At 36.4% G+C, this 24039-nt stretch overlaps 1 protein-coding gene across 2 annotated transcripts in view; it reads right to left on the bottom strand.

The window, feature by feature from the left end:
* Window positions 1-18566: 18566 nt before the first annotated feature.
* The window catches only part of RIPK2 (receptor interacting serine/threonine kinase 2), a 28742-nt gene continuing 23269 nt past the window's right edge, over window positions 18567-24039 (bottom strand). For both annotated transcript variants that reach the window (XM_019453414.2, XM_053896078.1), the window contains exons 8-11: window positions 22734-22823; window positions 21771-21864; window positions 19971-20126; window positions 18567-19376 (exon numbers count right to left, since the gene is read on the bottom strand). In XM_019453414.2, coding sequence (XP_019308959.2) covers window positions 19039-19376; window positions 19971-20126; window positions 21771-21864; window positions 22734-22823 — 678 coding nt within the window. In that variant the 3' untranslated portion in view covers window positions 18567-19038. The remainder of the gene's footprint in view (window positions 19377-19970; window positions 20127-21770; window positions 21865-22733; window positions 22824-24039) is intronic.

The raw sequence follows: 24039 nt of genomic DNA, 5'->3' as shown, positions 1-24039 counted from the left end.
AGGCTCTAAGCTGTCAGCACAGAGCCAAACACAGGGCTCAAACCTACCAACCGTGAGATCATGGCCGAAGTCCGATGCTTAACTGACCTGAGATGAAACAGGATGCTTAACCTACTAAGCCACCCAGGTGCCCCTCCCTGTTCTGGTTGTTAACCAGGGTTTGATTACCTGTAATAAACACAAGCAAAATGTATATTGTTTCATGGGATTAAAAAAAAAAAAAAAGAAAAAAAAAAGAATGTTTCAGGCACAATATCCTGAGTTAATTCTCACAATACTTCTTAGGAAAACATGATCATCCCCATTTCTAGTAATGAATAAGGTCATTCCCAGGGAGGAGAAGCAAGTGGTGGAAAGAAGAGTCACACTCATCATCCTTACACCACACTACAGGCTTTTTCTGCAATGCTTGCTTCCTTCCCTCCTTTTCAAAGTTGTGTGTCCTTCCTCACAACACTTCTCATTTCCAATTCTGAGGCAAAGCATTTATACAAATACACTGACAGACACTTGCTTACTCACGATGGGTTATTTCCACTGTCCTCTTTTGAGTATTCCCAAAACTGAGGGGAAAAGGCTGCTTCCGATCAGCCTTTTCTAGTGTTACATATCCTTTCCTCTCCCTCTAATCTGAAGGAACGCCACAAACATATATATAGTACTGAAAGTCATTCTTTTCTTTCTTCAACTATGTTTCTCCTTTCTCCTTCCCATTTTTCTATTCTGGCACTGGAGAAGCACTGGAAAGCACATCCTTACAGACATGCTCTTTTTTTTAGGGATCCTATTTTTTAAAACAATTAATTGCAAAAATACATGATGTAAAATTCTTAACCATTCTCAAGTGTATAGTACCTTTACTATATTTACATTGTAACAGATCTCTAGAGGTCTTCTCTCCCAAAGCTGACACCCTATATCCATTGAATAACTCCTCATTTTACTCTCCTTCCACCCCAGTCCCTGGCAACTACCCTCCTACTTTCTGCTTCCATAATTTTGACCATCCTAGACATCTCATATTTGTGACTGGCTTATTTCACTTAGCGTGGTGTCCTCAAGGTTCATCCATGTTGTGGCATGTAATAGAATTTCCTAATTTCTAAAGGCTGAATAGTATTTGATTATTTATATTTACTACATTTTCTTCATTCACCTATCACTGGACATTTGGCTCCTTCCACCTCTTGGCTATTGTGAATAATGCTGCAATGAACATGGGTGTATAAATATTTTTTGGGGATCCTGCTTTAAGTTCTTTTAGATATATACCCGCAGGTGTGATTGCTGGATCATATGGCAATTCTAACATTTAGTTTTTTGAGAACCTTCCCTACTAGGTTCTACATATTTGCCAAAACTTGTTATTTTCTATTTTTTTTAATATAGTGGCCATCCTAATGTGTCATTGGCATTCTGTTTTCCATTTCTGTAATGATTAGTAAGTATGCACTATTTTTTTTAATTTAAAATGTTTTGTTTTTATAATTGAGAAAATACTATGTGCTAGGTACTGTGTTAAGTGCTTTGTATGCAATAGCTTATTACTTTTAACAACCATCCTGTGGCCTAGTGGTATTATCCTTACTTTGTGTTTGAAGAAACTGAGAATCGGAGTTTGAGTAGTTTTCTTAAGGACAGAGAACTGCTACACGGTGAAATCAGAATTCAAAACCAGTTTTGATACCAAAGCTCACATTTCTAACAGTTGAGTTATCTCCCTGCTTTTTGCTTTAGCCATTAATTCGCTAAGCCAATTTTTGGTGATGTATACAGTTCTATACAAAGGAAGGGGAGAGTAATATTTTTTAAGTGCCTGGCTTGTGCCAGACACTGCTGAATGCTCACAGATACGTAGGTGTGAGTGTGTTTTGGAGTGGAGTGAAAGAGGGAAGTCCTTGCATTTGACACATACAAGCTTTTATTCCATTTACATGGTTGGCATTGCAAGTCACAGAGTGCAATGGAAACAAAGTTGAGTTTGTTTTCTTACCATAGTCTTTGTAAATTTGAAGGTCATTTTTGCTGATAAATATACTCTTAAGAAATATGCAGGAATTCCAGATACATTGCAGTTCCAATTGAGGAGTTGACTGTATCTCATAGAGACGGTACACAAGCAATACACTACAGGAAAGAAGAGTCTTAGCTAGGATAAAAGGAAACAAAAATAAATGAGTACGTAAATTAGGAACTACCAGTTGGTTTATTCTCTTGAGCACTTGCTCTGCTGCACCAGCTCTATTTTCCCCATGTAGAGTGCCTACAACTGCTTCCATATTGTCTCCCCTGTTCTATTTCACCTCATGGTAGAAACAAAAGCAGTGGGTCAAGAGGTATTTTAGTTTTGCTAACACCGTGACAAATTCAGAACTGGAGTGACATTTAAGATGACCCTAAACCCAGGAAAACTGAGTCATGTGAATACATGACTCTTGACTGCCTATGGTAACCCCCTAATACTGAAATCTTTAGCCCAAACTTCATTTGGTCATAAAAAGCATGAAGACAATGGGAAGCTAAAATCATTTCATCTGTGCCTTACATTTAAAAAGCATATTAACCTCTTATCTGGATTGAAATAGTTTGGGATGTATTACTGCAATATTTCAAATTCGTAATACCAATTATAAACAAAAACATCTTTAGGTAAGAGTATAAATCTCCCAATAAACTTACAAAAGAGGTGATAAAAACGGCTGCTAGTATTTATAATATTCGTCAAGTGCTGCTAATGTTATAGAAACCAATAAGCTAGCTAGTTTTTGTGGTTAAATATGATATTGCCGGAGCCTTACCCCTAAAACGCAGGGACAGTGTAAGTGCGGTGATATATTTTGTGTCACAGCCTTCAGTGTAAATCATGAGCCAGACACAGCACGCCATATTATCTCAACTTTTGTAAATTTTATAGATTTAGAATTGCTGAATTGAAATGAAACTACCAAGTAAAATTAAATGCTGTTCATAGATATCCTATACCACTGTTGGGAATCACAGCCATCTGTGAAAATTATACCCAGATTTACTGCTCCAACCCATTGCATCTGTGCTCTTTAGCAATGTTCTTTCACTCTTTTTGCTTTCTTTTCCTCTTCTTTGTGATTTATTATCTCCTTCTTTCATCTCTATTAACAGTTCAACATCTCTTACTTATACCTGAATGAGGTTTCATTATACGCTCTTCTGAAGAAAAAATGGCTTATGACAGTAAATGAGAAAACAGTTCAAGAAAACAAATGAAAGCCATAACTTTGCTCTGTTATTAGTACTTTATTTCATATTGCTTAGTCTTAGTTCTTAATTTTTATGTATTATTCATCAGGAAGTTTGAATAGTTAGGCTTGCAAAGCACCCCATAACACAGTCGCAGGTTCTGTTAATTATTTTGGTGTTGAGATATAAAAGTTAAGTCTACAATGTAATGTATATTTCACAATTTTTCAGAGTCCATGGCTTTCACATGAATATTTTTAATGAGGCATTTCAATAAAATTTTTATAAATGAATTTTAGTTAACAAAAAATTGTCCCTGTGAAATAGAATTGCTCTATTGGTATTTCTTAGTTTATTTATTTATTAAAAAAAATTTTTTTTAACATTTATTCATTTTTGAGAGACAGAGTTAGACAGAGCATGAGCAGGGGAAGGGAGAGAGAGAGGGAGACACAGATTCTGAAGCAGGATTCAGGTTCTGAGCTGTCAGCACAGAGCCCAACATGGAGCTCGAACCCATGAACTATGAGATCATGACCTGAGCTGAAGTCAGACACTTAACCCGCTGAGACACCCAGGTGGCCTGGTATTTCTTAGTTTATAAATGAGAAAACAGTAGCTTAGTAAGGTTAATGGAGATACCCAAGTCATATGGGTCATAAGTAACTACCTGTAATTTGGATGTATAAATATGGATGTCATATTCAAAAATCTGTGTTTGACCCAACATATCATACTACTAATGCTATCTTATATTATGTTATTTTCACTTAAATATTTTGTCATGTAAGTATTTCTATCATTTATATGGCTATTATTTTTATTATTCATATAATTCCCCACCAAGTTGATCGATATTTTCTCTGGTTTGTTTTTGCTCTTGCAAATAAAGATATAGTTGACATTGTCACACATATGCTTTTATTTCTGTTAAATTTTATCTTTAGAATAAATTCCTAGCTATATCCATGTTGAGTAAAGAACGGTGTCTTCAAAAGTTGTCTATGAATTTGACAATAAATTTCATATATTAGAAAAAAAAAGTTGTCTATGCTTCTCATAAGTTATTTTATTTAAAAATTTTAACAAGAAATAGGGCACCTGGGTGACTCAGCCGGTTAAGCATCTGACCTCGGCTCAGGTCATGATCTCATGGTTTTTGGGTTCCAGGCCTGCATAGGGTTCTGTGCTGACAGCTCAGAGCTTGGAGCCTACTTCAGATTCTGTGTCCGTCTCTCTCTGCCCCTACCCTGTTGATGGCCTCTCTTTGCTTCTCAAAAGTAAATAAACGTTAAAAAAATAAATAAATAATAAAAAATTTAAAAATAAACTATATAAATAATGCGTTATACTAGTTAAAAAATTATCAAGAAATGTAGTAAGACATTTCCAGATAGTGTATATGTTGCTCATTCTGATTGGCCTTGGTCTTTCAGACTGTGTTTTCCTTACATTCATTAATACTATAATGGAGAGCCTGGCATAGAACCAGTAGCAGAAGGAATGATGAGAGTTGAAAGATGTCTTCCACCAGAAGATTCATCATGGCTACCATGCTCTACCAACGTAATGAATGTATTTCTAGTGTTATATGGATGATATTTGAGTTCATTGGTTTATATTTCCAGGATTTCACAATGAATATATTCACAATGAATATAGTAATGCTTGCTATATTAAGATCCTTTCTTAAGAACCTTTTATAACATAGTTCCTCATGGATTATTATTTATGTCTTATCAACTCAGCCTTTAAGTTTTCTACTCTAGAAAACCCTACCCAGGAAATCTCTTTAAAATAATCTCATTTCTCCTGATTATGAACACTCATCAGCTTACTCATCCTCGTGACAGTGATTCATTCCTTTATCCAACAGATGATTGCCAAGTTCTCTAGATACTGAGAACAGAGCAGTGTCTAAGAGACAGATTAAGATCTTTGTTTCCACAGAGCTTACAGTATTGTTGGAGAAAGCAGATAATACAAAGCAAATAGTCATTTTCGGTTTAATCAGTACTATGAGGTTATATGTAAGATAGGGAGATTGGACAAAGATAGTCATGTGGTGGGTTGGGGATAGATGGCTTCTATCTTAGAGTGCTAATGAAAGACTTCTCAAAGCCTTTGAACTAAGACCTGAAAGCTGAGGGATAAGGGGGCCAGGAAACAATAAATGCAAATGCCCAGGAGAAGCAAAGGTTTGTCCTGTAAAATAGAAAGAAAGCCAGAGGGACTGGAGTGTAGTCGATGTGGCAGGAGATGAGCTTGAAGAAATTCTCAGGGCTGATCATATTGGGCACTGTGGGTCACGCTAAGGAATTTGGATTTTTACTTTGTTTGTAAGGAGAACCTCCCTTTGGAGGTTCTCGAATAGGAGAATGGAATGATGTGCTAAAAGATCATCTGGCTGCTGTATGTCTTGTCCCAGGTCAATCACTTACCCATCTGGCGATGACATCTACTATCTAGCACATAGGAAACACTGAACAACTAAGTACAAATTATCCGTTTTATGTTCAATATCTTCTCCAATAGAATCTCTCTTTTTTGACTATCCCTTTTTTTCCTGTTTCCCTGACTACAGGGAAATTTCCAATGCATGACAACTCAGCGAAAGCATTACTTACTCTTCCTGGGAGCCTTCCTATCTTTAGAATCTACATCTTGTTTACCCCTGCTCAGTCTTTGGCCCAGGGTCTTAGTTCCCTCATAGAATAAGACGCTTTAAGATGCTGTTCTCCCTCGGGACTCAGCAAGACATAGGCCCTTGCATTCTTTATTTTATAGCTGGGCGGAGAGCTGAATATTCTCCAGTAAATGTATATAGAAAATGAGTGGGACAGTGAGGAATTCTTGACAATAACAGTTTCTGTAAGATGTACATTGGATTCACTTACTTTGGAGAGAAGAGCAGGGACCAGTGTGAATCATTCCACAGGGATCATGCTTAAACCAAAGGGAAGGTGCCCTTCCTTTGGGCCCACATAAAGGAGCCTGAAAACTGGGTGTGAAGAATGAGAGGCTTTGGCTGCCATCAGTTAGATGCTCTGCAAACATAGCAATTGGCATTTCTATTGTAAATATTTAGGGCAAGAAAAAGAAAGAAATTCAGATGGCACACATAATGAGGTACTTTTTTTTTTTCTGATTACTCCAGAAAAATCAAAGGCCACACAGGAACCAGATAGTAGAACTGGAAATCCCCTTGTACTTCTCATTTTGTTTAGTTGCTTATTACGAGTAAGGAAAAGGATGAGAAAAGAGCAGATAGGACTAAGTGCTGCCACTGAGGTTTTGTGCAACCACTAAATAACACAACCGAGAGAAAATGAAAATGGGAGCCAAATCCTGTCTTTCACTGGATGGAAGCAGAACTCAGCCATTAATAGCAAGGGGAGGCATGGTGAGGTGGAAAAGCCGTAGGGACTGGAGTCAGAAGATGTGAGTCCCCAGCTCTGCTGTTTACTGATATGACCTTGGATAAATCCGTTAGGTCACGTTGAATGAGCTGGTTTACTCAACTCATAATGATACTATCTTTAGCAACAATTTCGCAGGTTTGTTAACACAAATGAAACAAGATTAGCAAAACTGATTTGTTATTATCATTTCAATAAAAATAGGTGGGAACTGCTCCATCTTTACTACACCCCATCCCAAACTAGAAACATCTTCCCCAAATCTCCTTCCAGCACACCTATACTGTAATCTCTCCTCTCTTTACAATTGCTTTGTTGAGCAGTTTTCTGATGGCCCATCATGATGCTAGCCAGCTGTAGGGCTAAGGTGGCCAACTGAGGGATCTGATTTTAAGTACACTAGGTGAGCGGGTGTGTATTAGCATTGATTTTTCACAGCCTGTTTTGCTGTGTTCATCAGTTGGCTCTTCTCCCTTTGGATTCATGCACTCAGCACATTTCCACATTTGTACTTTGCTTTGCAATTATCCCTGACAAACAACTATTTGCAGTATGTGATGTTACTAAACAGTTTTCATGCAAACCCTGCTTTCCCACATCCCGGAAAAGATTGACTCTTTTTTAGAGTCTATTTAAAATGGGCTGCATTTATGCACTGACTGGTGAAAAAGACAAACATGACCAAACAGAATCTCTAGTTTAGCATTTGAAGTCCCTGAAATAGGTTGATGGTAAAAGCAAGACCAAGAGGTGATCAAAATGCTTGGCTGTTGTTCATTAGTGACATTAAACATAAGCAGTGATTGATTTCCCTTAGCTGAGCTTTGAAAACACAAATAACCTACAGCACATTTGATTTTCTTACCTGGATGCTGTAATGACTGATTGAGTTCAGTTCACTGACACAAGCAATGGCCACTGTAATAGGAATTAGTCCCTGAACATGGCTTTGGACCTTATTACCAAATGTCTGGGGGCAGGGAGGGAATAAGAAAAGAAAGTTATTAGTGAAAAGAAAACTCAATATTGGGAATCTGGTTTATTTTTAGCACTAACCTCAGGATACAGAAATTTGGAATGAAATGGACTCAATACTAATTAAGAGACTGATGATCCCTATGGTTTGTGTCGAGAAGTATCAATGAACTGTAAGTCAGTCAATTAAAATGTAAAAGATAAATAATACCTATATCACACATGTTTGCAACTATGTCTCTAGGTTGAGTTCCCCTCAACTAACTAACACTGAATTATAAGTTCATACTAGGCCAACACTACTCTCATGTGAAGCCTCCCAATATTTTTCTTCCTTCTTTTTTTCTTGATTTCATAGGAAATTAGAATATCTATTTATAAAAATGTGGCAGTTTGGGAATCAGATCTAGGGGTATATAATCTGGAGTTTTTCCAAAGGTGGAAATAAAAGGTTAGAAAAGAAAAATAGCTAAACAAGACTGTATATTAGGATATTGTGGACACAATCAATTCCTCACACAAGTCTTATCAACCAATCGCCTCATATGAATTTGTTATAAATGCAGTCTTAGTCTTTGGGCAGGAAAGTAGATGATTTAACTCAGGCCCTTTGAAAACCACACAGGTCACCAATACAGTAATGTAAACATGGCTGGAAAATTCATTTCAACTCTGGTGACTACCTTGGCTGTAAGCAGATTTGATGAGGAAATCCTATGCCTGTTTTTGTGGGTCCATTCTAAGTTTCCACAGGGAAACAGAACCACCCCTCCTGATGCTGCCTGGTATGCATAATGTGGTCCTTAGTGGATAATTGTGACATTAATGGGTGTCTCATCCTGATCTGGAGTTAGTGCAACAACAAGAATAGAAGACAGTGAACCTTTATTCCTGTGCCACACTTTGTGGTAAGACATGCATGTATTAGCTCATTTAATTCTCACAGTGCTCCCATGTTATTATTTTCCTCATTTTTTTCCAACAACCAATCTAACACAGAGAGGTACAAATTGCCCATATTTTCCTCTTATGAAAAAATTCTCAATGGAGGCAAGGAGCAGTGGATCATTTCAAACTTACCACAGCAACAGCTTCGGGAAAGAAGGCACATGTAAGATGACATTGTAAGCCACATTGGTCAGCAAATAAAGGACGGTCACAACGGGCATGGATACAGAAACGGACACTGGTAGAGTCCAAAGAAGAAAAAGAAAAGGACATTTTACTGTTTGAACATTTGAAAAGAACCCAAGAATATAAGCATTGCATCCAAATGGAAGATTTTCCTGTGGGCAAAGGTGATGACTCTCCTCACAGTTTAGAGCACTTTCTCCAAGACATCTTTTCTCTCACTTTCTCTTTAATTCATTAAGAAACTGTCATCCTGAAATAAATAATCTGGTATGATCTGTTTTAAAAACGTCAATTATATTCTCTTTCCTACAAGCATATTTATAGCTTCCCATCAGAGAAAATATCTTCCCTAAAACTTTTGCTAGGTGACAAAGGAAGATATGCTGAGGCATTAACAGTGTGGAAGAAAGATTTTGTCCCCCTCAGTCTAAACCCAGTGTCATGCCTGTGAATATGCTGCATAGGTGGCAAAAGGAAATTAAGGTTACAGATGGAATTAAGGGTGCCAGTCAGACTTGATGAGATCACCTTGTATCATTTGGAAGAGGGGCAGGAGAGGCTGAAATTTACAGAGAGGTTCTCCTTGTCCTTGTTGGCTTTGAACATGGAAGTGGACCATGAGCCAAGAAGTGTAGGCAGCCCTTAGAAGCTGGGAACAACTCTCAGAAGACAATGGCATAAAATGGGGACCTCAGACTTACAACTGCAAGGAACAGAATTCTGGCAATAACCTATATGAGCCAGGAAATGGATTCACTCCTAGAGTCTAAAAAGGAATGCAGCTTTGCCTACACCTAGATTTTAGCCTTGTGAGCTCTGTATCAGGGGTCTTACACACAAACATAATAAAATACACACATATATACCTACGTGAATAAAATAATAAAGTTCACTCTCTGCTATAGTGTGCTATGTCCAATACAGTGCTACATATATGAACGCAGTCATATCCTTTAAAAAGTATGTTGAGGGGCACCTCAGTGGCTCAGTCAGTTGAGCCTCCAACCTTGATTTTGGCTCAGGTCATGATCTCAGGGCTGTGAGATCAAGCCCTGCATCAGGCTCCATGCTTTGTACATTTTGGATAATTGCTCTGGTTTTGGTTTTCTGCTTTTATCCCGAGTCTGATCTCTTTAAAGGCAAGAATGCTTCTTTTTCATTTTTTTCCTCTCTAAGCATTCAAATATATGCTTGTTGAAAAATAATTTTGTGAAGGTTTTGACTTACTTTGAGGTATTGGAGCTTCTTTGGATGGCACTAATATGCATGGCTTACAAGTACATTAGTAGTAAATAAAACCAATGCTATTACCAGAAGGTTTTTAAAAAGTAGGTACTTTACAAAAATAGCAAGCTCATAAGAAAAGTTATATTCATCACACAATGATGTGAATGTTGACTTTAGACCTGTAAGTAGCAATTCTTAATGTTCATTGAATTTTTGGTACTGGCAGGACCTTAGGAATTTCACCTGAGAGCCACTCGTTTAATGGCTCTGAAAATTGCAAGCTGGTATATTTCAGTACTTTTCTCAAGTGGCTCTGTGCTGCTAGAGTTAAATTGGAATCTAAGTTTCCTGACTTGATATTAGAGTACCTTTTCCATAGTCTGTTATAGCATTTTAAAAATTTTCCTACATATCTAAGATTTTGAAGACTTGCACTCAAGATGGGATGTGGCTCCTCAAGGACAGGGATGTGCCTATTGATCTTTGATTAGCTAAAGCTTAGCACTATGCCCGGGCCAGAGTCAGCATTTGTCAAATGAGAGGTTTCATGAGTGTCTTCCCTGGGTAACCTTGGGAAATCACTTCGTCTTCCCAAGTCTCACTTCCTGATCCATAAAATGGGAACAAAACTCACCTTATTTACTCCTAGGTTGCTTTAAAATATATATTTATGTTTTCTTATTAAGAAAATTATTATAGTTTTTCAAAATGGTAACTTTATTATGGCATACATATAATTACCATTTTGAAAAATACATACTTATATACATAGGAAAAGATATATACATTATTTTATTTGATATATTAATAAGTTAATATTTTAAAGATTTATATGTATCAATTATTCATATATTTATATACCTGAATATAGCTAAATACAAACATATAAAAGTGCATTGTTAAATCTTTTACTGCAAATTTTTATATGAATGAACAAAAGGATAAAGGATTACAATCAGAACTTGGGTCTTTTTTTTCTTTTCTGTAAAATGACTAAGTTATTTTATGCCTGAAATAGTAAAAATTCCTTTTGATCCCACACAACTGTTAGCGCTTTTTGACATTCTCTCAAATCATGTTGTCAAAGATTCCTTACTTTAAAAAAATTATTTCTAAAAATATTGTTTCTAATAACCATTGTTGTTTGTTGCTGTGTATTTTGACAATGTTGCCTGTGAATATTTCCTATTCTTAAGTATTTATGACTTACATTTGGTCTTCTTAACAATATTTTTGATTTTGCCTATCCCAAATTCAGACCCTGTAGTCAAAATTAAAAAAAGAAAAACAAAACTATTAAGATGTCTTTTGTGAATAAACAATATTTGGATTTCCTAAAATGGCCATCAGGTAACACAGGTTGGCTTTGATGATTAAATGAGACAATTATGATGAAAAGCTATCGAGAACTGAAAAGCTAGATAAATTTACTTTTCTCAGGGCTGGAACATTTCATAGTGGCTACATGTGAAACTGCATAACGTAACCTGGAGCCTCCTCAACAGTCTAGCTTAGTCTCTGAGAACTATATTGTAGGTTAATTTCATGTAATACAGTAGTTTGTATTCGTTTAACTACTTCATAGGTGTTTTTTGTTTGTTTATTTAATTACATATGCCCAGCTTTTGGTCTTACCTTTAAAAACAAAATAGCCATTCATCGATATAATTAAGATGGACATCAAGATCTTCGCGTACATGAAGATATCCTTCACTCAGCTTTCCTACTTCACATTCATGCAGTTAGTAAATGCTATGGTTCCTGTAGAAAGAATGAGTGTAGTGAGTGAAATACAACGTGCTGCTCACATCTGAGGCATGGGCCCTCACAAGAATCAGGGTTCAGGAAGGACTCTCCACAGGATAAAAGTCCATTGTTTAAAAAAACAAAAATCCTACACTTTCCGTTTACACGGTAGTTTTCAAACTTTATCTACTTTTATTTTCCTATCTATCTACAACCCATGGTGAAAGTGGCTTGATGAGTTCGGAAAATGATCCTGAAGTAGAACTTGGTCGCAGCGCCTCCCTGCATCTCACCAGGCTTCTTTTCTGCATATGTGGGAAAAGTGGAGTTCACCTGTTGCACCCCTTAGGGAGGACATTCCCACAGAAGACCTCTCTTGTTTGCCTGTCCTCAGACCTTTGCTTGGCTCTTTTCTACAGATGGCATCGTCTACTGTACACGCCCTTGTGTTTGCCAAAATCCAGTGTTGCAAAGTCTATCTTGATAGTGACCTTCTTTAAGAAACTTCTCCTGACCCCCAGTGCAAATATGAGCTCCCTCACTTTTGAAATTTTACAGCACTTGTTTATACTTTTCTGATGGAATGTCATTTTTGCTTATGCTGTTTTTTATGTGTCTTATGCTCTCACTAGGATATATATGCTAATTGTGGAAGACCCTATTTCTATGTCCCCACAGTTTCTAATGTGTAGAAGGTTCATAACTGAATAGAAGGGAACAGAATTAAACTATCAGTCCAGGTTCATGAACTGTTAGTGGGTGATGAACCTGGAGTTACCAGTTATTTTTCATAACATTTGTAAAATCAATATGAAATAAATGAATGTAACTTTCAGGGAGATGAAGGCCCCAAGTTAAAAAATCTAGTATTATCAGAAATACAAATGACTATTTTCCACAAATAGACTAGTCGTCAGCTAAATTTGAAGTATTAGGTTGGCAGGGCTTTAAAATAGCCTACGAAGTCTCCCTGATTAGAATAAGATTTTATGAGTCTGAAGGGAAAAGTAATATACTTACATATGCAGGCAGTCACTATCCATTTCCTTTCCTCATAAGCGACTCACAATTTGTCCAAAGAGGTGTGATAACAAATTTCATAAATGTGATTGTCTTTATGGGCTGTCTATCCTATTGGCTCAATGAGTAAAGATGACGAAAGTCAGATGAAGACAGTAAATCCACAAAATGCTTCCAAGATGTATGCATAGCTTGTCCTTGACTACTGGGTGGCGCTTTCCATAATATGAAGCCCCAAACAGTGAAAAAAGTCTAGTAATAGCTCAAACATTCAGGAAAAGCCTAAGAACCTCTGTGGGTGATACAAGTGTGCCCGAGCCTCATATATCCCACTATGAGACAGATGCCAGTTAGTACAATATTATGCTTAATTTGGACTTTTTCTTCCTGGTCCTTGTCTTGCTTGTCTTCTGCTGGTTCTCCATTACTGAGTGTGACATGTTTACCACAGCACAAAGGAAAATGACCAGCCATTTTGTGCTGGAACATTCCTGTGGGTTGGTGAAAAGAAAAAAAAAATGATGCTATTCATGAGATGACACAAGAGAATGACAAAAACAACTTTTGACTCAAACCATAATAACGTAAAGAATGGTTGAAGGATATCCAGGAGAAAGTTTTGAAATGGTGTCACTGAGGGAATACACTATGAGTCAATTTTCAGCATGATCCACCCATTTATTCATTTCGAAAAGCAGTTAAAGAACTCAGGAGGCATAGTTCTAGGAACACAAATAACAAAGCCTAGTCCTTGCCCTCAGGGCTCTCAGTCTGCTGCAAAAAGTCAGAACTCAATGAAAAAATCACTTGGGCTGCAATGAGCTCATGAAGGAAGCAGGAACTAACCTGTCTGGGATTTTATGAGAGTGTCCTTATGGTTGGGAATGATGACTCAGTGTCCATGGGGTGCATGAGAGGAAGAGTAAGTGGTATTCCAGGTAAAGTTCACAGCACACGCAAGGCAATGACAAAACAAAAATGCAAACAAAAAAGTAGTCTGGTGTAGCTGAAGTTTAGGGCATAGAGAGGGTGATGCTAGAAGCAGAGCCTGAAAAGCTACATAGCTGATAACTTAAATGGTTTCTTGCCATCAGGAGATTGGCCTCTCTCCTGTGGATGTTTGGGGGACCCTTGAAGATTAAACAGGTGTGACATGATACATTTCTATTTCAGAAAGGTGAAGTCTGGCATTGAATGACAGGGCATTTCTTTACAGTAATTTAAAAAAATGTATTAAATTCCAGCAGTTCAATTTTGAAATCAGGCCATTTCTATCCACTGTAGTCAAGGCATCATCTACTGAACAGTCTCTTAAATGGCTCTCCCTACTCTAGCCCCTCTCCAGTCATCTTTAGTAATCTTCAAACATATCAACCACAAGACATCATATCATTTCTCTGCTTGAATTTATCTAGTGGCTTCCATTACACATATCATGACACCCAAACTCTTCCCCAAAGTCCTGTGTGATTCTGGCCTCTGCCTACTATTTTGGCTTCAGCTCACAGCTCCCTTGTCCTCAGTCACCACCTCCAATAACACTGGCCTCACTCACTCTCATCTTCACCTGGCAGACTCCTCCTCTTCCCTAGGGGAAATCTCTCAGAGCTCTCCGTTTTCTACCACAACAAACTCCCTAGGAATGAGAAGTGGGAGTGAGAAGTGGGACGTTTTTCAAGAAGAAACAGTTGCTGGGTTACTATTTTGAAGATTATAGCTTGAAATTTTTCTAGATTTTATTTTGTGTCTACGTCATAGCAACTTCTACTTTTAAAGATATTCCCACTCAAATCTCTCTAAGGGTATTACTTATACCTATTTTAAGGTTGTCTTCTCGTTAGTCTTTGGTTTTTATTTTCTTCAGATGTTGAATTTGGGGATTCTTTATACAGCTGGTCTACTTAAATCATGAGATTTTGGTGGGCACAGTGCCTTGCACCTAGATTTCATAAGCAGAGCCTGAACAATACCATATTGTTTCTATGTAAGGACAGGAGACAAGTTCCTTTTTAATATTTAATGTACTTATCCCCCAAACACCCAACAAAAGTATGCTTACATTGAAACACACATTTTAGATGAAAAAATATGCTCTAAAAACTGACCTGGAAATAGATATTATTTTGGTTAAACGTGTAGATTACATAGTCTTTTATGATAATATGTAACACTTTAAGAATATTTCCATTATATTCATTAGTGAGTAGGTGCATAGTTGTACCTAAATAGTGATGATTAGTTGAGCTCTGTCAAGTTAAGGGAGGAAGCCTGTGGCATTCTGCAGACTCTTCCTTGGCCCAGTACCATTCAACATTTTAATTAGTAACTTGGAGGAAATTACAAACAGCAACTTTGTCAAATTTGTGGATGACAAGCTGGGAGATTCCAGATTTAGGAACCAAAACTATACTGAGTGGGTGGAACTAGGAATGAATTTAGAAAAATGAAGAGGGATAAAGGCATAGCCTTATATATGGGCCCCAAACCCAACTCAACTTTGAGTACAGAAAAGAAGGTGGCAAAACAGCATAGTTACAAAAGACAGAGGATTTTTAGCTCATAGTTAAATATCAAATCAGCATCATGTGAGTGTTAAAAAATGGGCTTTTAATACATTAATTACAAGGGAGGAGATATCCCAACTGTGCTGGTAAGACCTAAATGGATTAGAAGTAACAGATGCAGTTGTGGGTACCATATGTTAAAAGAAATACAGATCATAGCTCTTAAATAGCCATTGAAGGAAGGGATTATTTTAAAGTACAAAAAAAGCCATCAGGAACAGAAGTTACCTGGAAATATATAAAGAGTTGCCATATGGGTAAGGGAATAGATGTACTCTATATACTATCCCAATGTTTGGAACCATGACCAATAGATATAAACAATAGGGAAATAGATTTTTAAATCACTGTAGGAAAGAAGTGACCTGTCTGGAGATGAAGCATATTGCCTGAATAGGCAAATGTTTCCCCCCCTCATCAATACAAGTTTCTGATCATGAGATACTTATCTATCTAAAGTCTTTATTTGAGGAATTTGAGGCATAACCTTGCATAATTGTTCCTTTCAACCTAGACATTCATTAATCCTAGGACATCAAATTTTAAAAGATTAAGAGTGAAATTGGTAACAAGATTAAAGGCAGCATAATTTTCCAGGAAAAGGGTGAGAAGGGACAGATCAAAGAATTGTGTTTCTAAAAGAAATCTGGGTGTGTGACTTTGAAAAAACAAAACAAAAAAAAGTCCAGGGAAGGGGAGGAAAAGCAGGAGGTTGTTTGGGAACTGGGCTTGAGAGATGAGAGTATAGAGAAAAAAACACATTTCTGAAACCAGTGAGAGGTTTTGAGGATGGCTACACATGCAAGATTACTGATTCTCCTGTTCTCCCAATTGGTCATAGTTTTTCATCATAAATTAGGAAATTGAGTTGGGGTGGGGGAGGGTGAACAGAGGATTACCGACAGAAGGGAGATAAAAACCAGCTGCCGCTGCTGGGTACCTCCGCTGCCACTCCCCGGTCTTTTCACCATGATGCCAGTTTCTCTAGAATAACTTTCAACGCATCCAGTCTTGCTTCTTGTCTTTCCCCACATCAGCTCTGCTCTTCTGCTGTCGTAATTCAAGTGTCTGATCCCTTCTAAAGTACTTCTTTAAAGAGCTGAGTGATAGATTCAATCAACTGATCTGATTAACATATTTAAGCAATCTTTCCAACATGCAAAACATGTCTAATATTGTTTTGGGAATTCAAGTGGATGTAAAAAAAACCAAAAGTTAAATTTCCTAATCACACCTCAGTTCTGAGACTATACCTCCTGAAGACAAGTGTGGCAGACACAAGGAAAACTGATCTGTGAACTAAAGGGGAATTATTTTATGCATAGTTCTATTTTGTTTCCTAAAAACAAAGGGTCTTGAACTTTAGCACACACATAATGGTCTGGATGGTTTATTGACATAGATTTCTGAACCTTACTACCTGAGATTAGTCCAGGTCTGAGATAAGGGCCGTGAATTTGCCTTTCTCACAAGTTCCAGGTGATGTGAATGCAGCTGTTCTGTGGACTACATTTGTGGGTAAGACTGTTTTAAAACAGATGAACATAAGGGAAACAAAAATAATATAAAAACAGGGAAGGGGACAAAACAGAAGAGACTCATAAACGTGGAGAATAAACTGAGGGTTGCTGGAGGGGCTGTGGGAGGGGGGACGGGCTAAATGGGTAAGGGGCATTAAGGAATCTACTCCTGAAATCATTGTTGCACTATATGCTAATTTGGATGTAAACTTTAAAAAATAAAAAAATTAAATTAAAAAAAAGTACAAAGGAATGTCTCTCTCAAAAATAAACAAACATTAAAAAAAAAAAAAAAAACCAAAGTACAAAAAAAAAATACACTGCAAGGAATGCCACTTTCAGATTATCTAGTACTATCTAGTTAAAAAAGAGATAATTATAGATTATTAGGGCCCTTCCTTAAGTGACTGAATCTTACTATCATCCTTCTACTACGCTTCAATGATAGCTGGTACACTCACATTCTACCTATAATTCAGTATTTTGGATTGTCTTGATTATAAAATGAAACTTTATATATTATACATACACAATTAGTACCACTTGTGATATGTGGATCATTTTCAAATAAAATACAATTTTTAAAAAAACTGTAAAATTCTTGCTAAATACTGTTTCTGAAGTTCTGAGCCTGAAGCCTATTCTTTTTCTTAACAAGGTGGATTAAGACATGACAGCACAACTGTGACATTCTCCTTTACTTAATTAGAAGGCTCAAGGAAGAACTGAAAGAACTTCTGTACCATATGACTCAAATGTTATTTGGTGCTGTATCTATGTACTACCTAAAACAATCTCATTTTCTCAACTTATTTCCCAAATTAAATCCTTATCCTAACATTTAAAAATAGGAGGTAGAATAGATAACTCATATACTTAATTGGTTTCCATCTTTCCCTAGTAATTTCCGTATTTCTCAGAGATGCAGTAATGAGGCACCACCAGTTAGTGTCAAGCTCCAAATGGAGATTACAACACTCATTGTATAATCTTAATAAAATATTTAATTGCCCCAATACCTTCTGGTCATTTAAAAAAGATGTTAACAGGGAAAGAGAAGGAGGAAGGGAGGGGCAGAGAGGGGGGGGGGGGGGGGACGGACAGAGGATCTGAAGTGGGCTCATTGATGGCACATAGCCCTATGAGGACCTTCTGATCATTTTGACTCTTATTCTTTTTTATAATACTGTGGCTCTGATACCTCTTGAAAGTCTGTACTTTTGAATTTATCCTGCATCACACTTTTTGCTGACGTTGGTAATAAACATTTTCAGAAGAGAGATTATTCCTTGTAAGTTTTCATTTAGTGACATAAGCTGTTAAACATAAAAATAACTCATGCTCTATCTTTATTGTTTTGGCTAAATCTGGTGAACAGATTAATAAGATAAAGATGCAGCCTTGATATTATGCAGCAATTAAAAAGGATGAGTTAGATTTATGTATGATCTGGAAGGCTACACATGAGGTACTATTAAGTGCAAAAATTAGTGCCGTATAATGTATTAAAATGATAATACTAATGAAAGACCCTTTCCCAAATGAGCATATACTTTACATAGGAGTAGGAAGAAGGGTAAAGAAGGATACACATTATGTTAACTTTGGTTACCTTGGTTGCTGGTTGTGGTTAGAAATGAGGGTGGAAACATGTTGAAAGATACATTTTTTCTTCATATATTTTGTATTTTACCTTCGAAATATTTTTTTAAAGAGATTCCAATGAATAAGATTTAAAAATGTAATCTGGATAATAAAGTTTAATGAACAACTTTTTTGGAGAGGATTTGAACCTGGGACTACGCATGAGAAATGCTGCACTATCTCTAATTTAAAGGTTACATTTCAAAAAGCCAAACTGTATCTGAGACAAGTAATAAATAATCCAAAAGAAAGTGAATATGAAAATGGCTTCCATGAGAAATGCATGATACCGTAAGACATTGTTATGTACAAGAATGACATTATATTTGAAAACTAATTTCAATTAACCAAAGAGACAAACTGAACTATCTAGCAAAATGCAAACTTTCTACTATATTAATTAAAAAAAACCAAAAAACTGTAATGTCACAGGAGAAGACTAATATTTACCTGAGGAAGAAACTCCATTAAAGCTTCTAATACTCATGTGGATTTTGTAAAAACAATATGATAAAGGCAACAGAAATATAAAATACTCTCATAGAATAACTCTTCTTCTTGAAAGAGAGTCACTTACAAGCTTTTATTTTGACATAAATTTAAAGATTGTGATAGAGAAACCACAAGTATTTCCGGGTAAGGCTGAAGACCCATTTGCTTGTTATCTTTCAACTTTTGTACTATAACTCTGGCAAATTCTTCTCCTTGAATGTCAGTGGTGTCCAGTAACTGTCTGACCCTTGAGGTTCTTGTAGGTTTGGTACTAATGAGTTCATAGTCCTCCTTCATGATCAAGTCCCTGGACAGAAGAGCATCCAGCGACTGGTTAAGGCAGGCTTCTGTCATCTGGCTCACAATATCTTCCCTTTTGCTCTGGATCCACTGTTGGGCTACGCCAGGCTGTAATCGCTCTGTAGGAGAGCAAGGGATGACAAATGAGTTGAGGACAGATAGACAGCTATGAAAAAAATTGGATGAAAAAAGAAACAGTAAGGAATAAAACCCAATTTTACTGTGATTAGGCTAATATGAAATACAAGTACTTTGGGGGATGCTGTTAATTTTCAGGAAACATACAGATATTTGGGTTCTCTCTTCTTTTCCCTTCAGTTCCCTTCCCAGAAAAAGCCTTTTTATATGCTATAGATCCATAGGAGCAAGCCCCACTCTGTTGCAGATATCTATATTTCTATAACTATCTATATATTTAATATAAAAGATACCTGCATATTTTTAAAAAAACAAAAATAACTCTACCTTTAGTAACATATTAAGTCACACCTCCTCCTGGCAGTCCCTCACTAGATAGGTGTTCATGGAATACCATGTGGGCCTATTATTACATGTCGGCACTCACAGCTTCCAGGATTGGAAGTGCTTTCTTTCTTAAGAAGGTACATATTTATCATATTGAAGAAATAAAGACAAAACTTCCTGTATGGCAAATCTACTGAACATATAGCTGTGAAGTAAACGGCATCATTTACAAAGTGTTGTATACTTACCTGAATTTCCCTCAGCTGAGAGTGGATTTATTACCGCTAAAGAGCATGGGGCGGTCCTGTGATCACAACAGGTCACCTTTTGAGCTACAGAAATGTGACTATCACAACTGTGATTTACTGGAGAGTGATACAGCGTAGAGAAGTCTTGAGTTTTTCCTACAAAACACAGTATCTTCGTTAGGGGCGGAATAGTCCTTAGCTATTCTTATTAGCTAAAATATCAACATCTGGATCATACGGAGTATAGTATTCAATGTCTTTACATTTTCATTGGAATTAAAGCTGGTTCATAAATCTAATCCACAAGTAAATACATTTTAGAACAAAAAGGGTTTATGAAAGTTTTTTACCATACTTTTGTGTTTATGTAAATTATAAATTATGGAATTTTACTTCTTCACATAATCCCACATTTCTTCTTCTGTGTCTTCTTTCTCCTTCAGCACGTTAAATGTGTCCTCTAAATCTATTTATGATGTGTGTTTTTCTACACCCTTCTCTGGTGATCCTATTCAATCTCAGGGCCTCAACTGTCACCTCTCTTCCCAAATCTATGTAATTAAATTTTCTGTCTTCATTGAGCCTTAAATTTTCAACAGCCCACTGGACATCACCCTCATGTGTGCTGCTAAGCACCTCAAATTAAAAACAAAACACTAAAAAATTACACATCTAACTCTAAAATCCGTTTCAACTATTTCTGTTAATAGCACCAATGTTCTCCCAGTCACCAGGCTTGATAACTTGTTCAGTTCTTTTGTCTTCCTTCCTACAAGTGGAGATCTATAAATTCTTTCTTCCCACAAGTGAAGAGCTATAAAGCCCCTCAGTGTGCTCTCCATAACATCCCTTTCACTATTTCTTCCTTCTTCTACTCTGAGGTCTCATAATCTCTCGTGTACTGCAGTAACAGGCCAAAAGTCTAACTGATTGGTTTCCCCACTTCCATTCTCCTTTTCCTTCCAAAATATTCCACATATTCTAGACAGGATGAGTCTTCCTAGAGCAAAAAGTTTTTTTATCAAGTCACACCCTTGCTCAAAAATTTGCAATAGTTGCTTCCCACCCAAGAGAAAAAGCCCAAATAGTTTAGCCTAGTGTTAGAAATTGTGATGGTATGACTCTACCCTACTGATCTTTTATCTTTATTAATTCATATCCTCTTCACCAGCTAAACCCAACTACTCACTGTTCTTTGTGTTTTCTTGCTTCTGTGCCTCTATGTTGTTCCTTTTGCCTGGAAGGCCCATCTTTATAACTATAGGTCCAACCTTCAGTCAGAAACAATTTCTTCATGATGACAACATGGTGTAGTGGAGTGACATGAAAATATTTATCAAAAGACCTGGCTTCGAGTCTTGGGTTTGCCAGCTACTAACTATGTGATCCAGGAAGTCTTGATCTTAAAAATCTGTAAAATGAGGAATATCTCCCTCACAAGGTTGTTGTGAAATACTTTGTAAAAACTGTTACTTTTCCAGTGTATTACCACAGCTCTACATCCAAATCACTTTCTATCTCTTTACTATGGTTATTTAGAAATATTACTCTTCCCTTAGAAGATATGTTTTTTAGAGTCTAACACAATGCCTTCAATATTTTAATGTATTTGTAGAACATCCCAGTACTATTTTCATATCTTTAGATTCTGACACTTAAAAAAAAATAAGTCACGACTGCAAATGAAAGACATGTTCCATATAAACCATGACTGCTTACCAATGATATGATCTTAAAAAAAAAAAAAAAAAAAAAAAAAAGGAAACTTTGCCAGCAATACTGATTGAAAAGCTTACATACTAGGTAAAAAATCACTGTCTTGAGACGCTGACAGGGACTTTGAGGCTCCAGTAGAACCACTAGTTTTATGGAACTGAGAGGATCCACACGATTCCTAAAGTAAACAGAGGATAAATGATTTAGATTAATAGAAAATCATTTTAAAAGTTATACGGTTTTAATTTCTAAACAGTTGTTGCTTTTGGTTTACTATAAAAAAGAACAAAACTATTACAATTTATACCTTACAAAATTAAAGAAACACATATATAAAATAATAAGCTTTACATATTCTTAGGAGAAATTATTAACTTGAAATATGAATGAATGCTACTGAAGAAATCTTTCCATTTAGATGGTCATGCAAATGGCATTTTCCTTCCAGTAATCACCGTAGGAGGTAAGGATAAGGGTGTACATTGGATAGTTTACATTTGGATAAATATAATGGTAAAACTATAATCAATGATTTGTCTATATACCACACAGGAATACTGCTCATTGTATGAAACAATGACAGGATGAAAGTTAATGGCAAACAGAAAAGCAAGGACTATGTATGATTCAATGAGATGAACATGGCATGAGAATTAGGAGCACTGGATTTCAAACCGGAGATTGCCATGGGCTACCTAATAAATCCTAAAATCTCCCTAGCTTTAGCTTCCCACATATTAAGGAAGGAATTAAGACTAATGACTTGTTTTTTTAATTTAAATTTTTTTTAAATGTTTATTTTTGAGAGAGAGAGAGATAGAGTGTGAGCATGGGAGGGGCAGAGGGAAAGGGAGATACAGAATGTGAAGCAGGCTCCAGGCTCTGAGCTGTCAGCACAGAGCCCAACGCAGGGCTCGAACCCATGAACCGTGAGATCATGACCTGAGCCAAAGTCAGAGGCTTAACCGAATGAGCCACCCAGGCACCCCAAGACTTAATGATTTTTCATATTCTTCTCACATTTTGAGTTTATCGACATAATTTTACCTCTTGTGGCTCATGAGTTACAGGTATGTTCAGAGATGACACCATTTCCTTCTTGTCGCATAAGTGAATAGTGCTCAAAGTACTCTGTAACTGGAATGAATGCATACATGTACTTTAGTTGGAAGTGATTAGGAAGCTTTATGAATAAAATACAATCTACTTAACATAATTTATGTTTATACAAAACAAATGGAAAGTAAAGTTACATCATTTGAGGATATATGATCTAAATGTAGAGACAGTGTAGTATAGGAGCAATAACTTTATAGAGAAACAAACTGAATCCTGCCTTATATTAATTGGTTACCTTGAGCACATTTATCTTTAAAGATTGACTAATACCTACATGCAGGATCGTTTTAGAGATTAAGTGAGGTAATGAATATAAAGTGATACAAACTAGGTACTTAATAAATTTCAATTTATGTATGTGTATGTATCTATCCATAATTCTTAAGCATTTACTATATTTTAAGCACTGTGCTTGTAAGTACAGTATTATTTTACAGATAAGAAACTGAGGGCTGGAGTAAGTAAAGGATGCAGAGGATACTAATGGAATGATGGGGCTACGTAGCCAATCAGGTCTGGTTTAGAATCTCAGGATACCTAACCATTGGATTTTAGGTGGGAGACTTAATCTCAGTTTACTTATCTGCAAACTGGAGATAAGAATACCTATTTTTCAGGAATACTGTAAGGAGGATTATAAACAAAAAAGCCCTAAGATTACTTAGTTAGCCTTCAATAAATGCTACTAGCTATTAAGCAGATGGGTTACATACATGCTATACCTCTCTATTAAACTCATTTAGTGATTTATTCCCATCGCTATAAAGCAATCTTGGATTAACTGCCATCACTAGTGAGTGATTTAAAAAACAAACCTATCAGTATGCTTTTTTTTCTCCAAACCAACATAATGCCAACTGCTCCCAGCCCTCCATTATTCATACTTATTACGGTCTTCTCCATTACCAGGTAAGGAATTTTAGAAGAGAAGCAACTATTCATCTGTTTATATAATCTACCTACCATAGCACTTTGCACAAAGTAGTCCAATGAACATTTGTTAAATACATTTTTATGTGAACCTTTAGAGTTATTCTTTGGGTCTGTCTCTGTTATACAAGGCTTTTCTGTGATTTTAAACTTACTGAAACATTTTTGATAATGCAATATCCTTGAATTAGTAACATTATTTTTCATAACTAATCAGTTATGATAATTCAAGTTATTTATGACCTAGTAAATCAATCCCTAGAAGGAAATGAAATGGAATATTAAGGAGAAACTCCTTTTGGTT

Source organism: Panthera pardus, unplaced genomic scaffold, assembly GCF_024362965.1.
Source record: "Panthera pardus isolate Hobbes unplaced genomic scaffold, ASM2436296v1 HiC_scaffold_7, whole genome shotgun sequence".
In the NCBI taxonomy this organism is placed as follows: domain Eukaryota; kingdom Metazoa; phylum Chordata; class Mammalia; order Carnivora; family Felidae; genus Panthera; species Panthera pardus.
The sequence above is the reverse complement of the archived record's forward strand: the minus strand, read 5'-3'. Positions and strand labels throughout refer to the sequence as shown.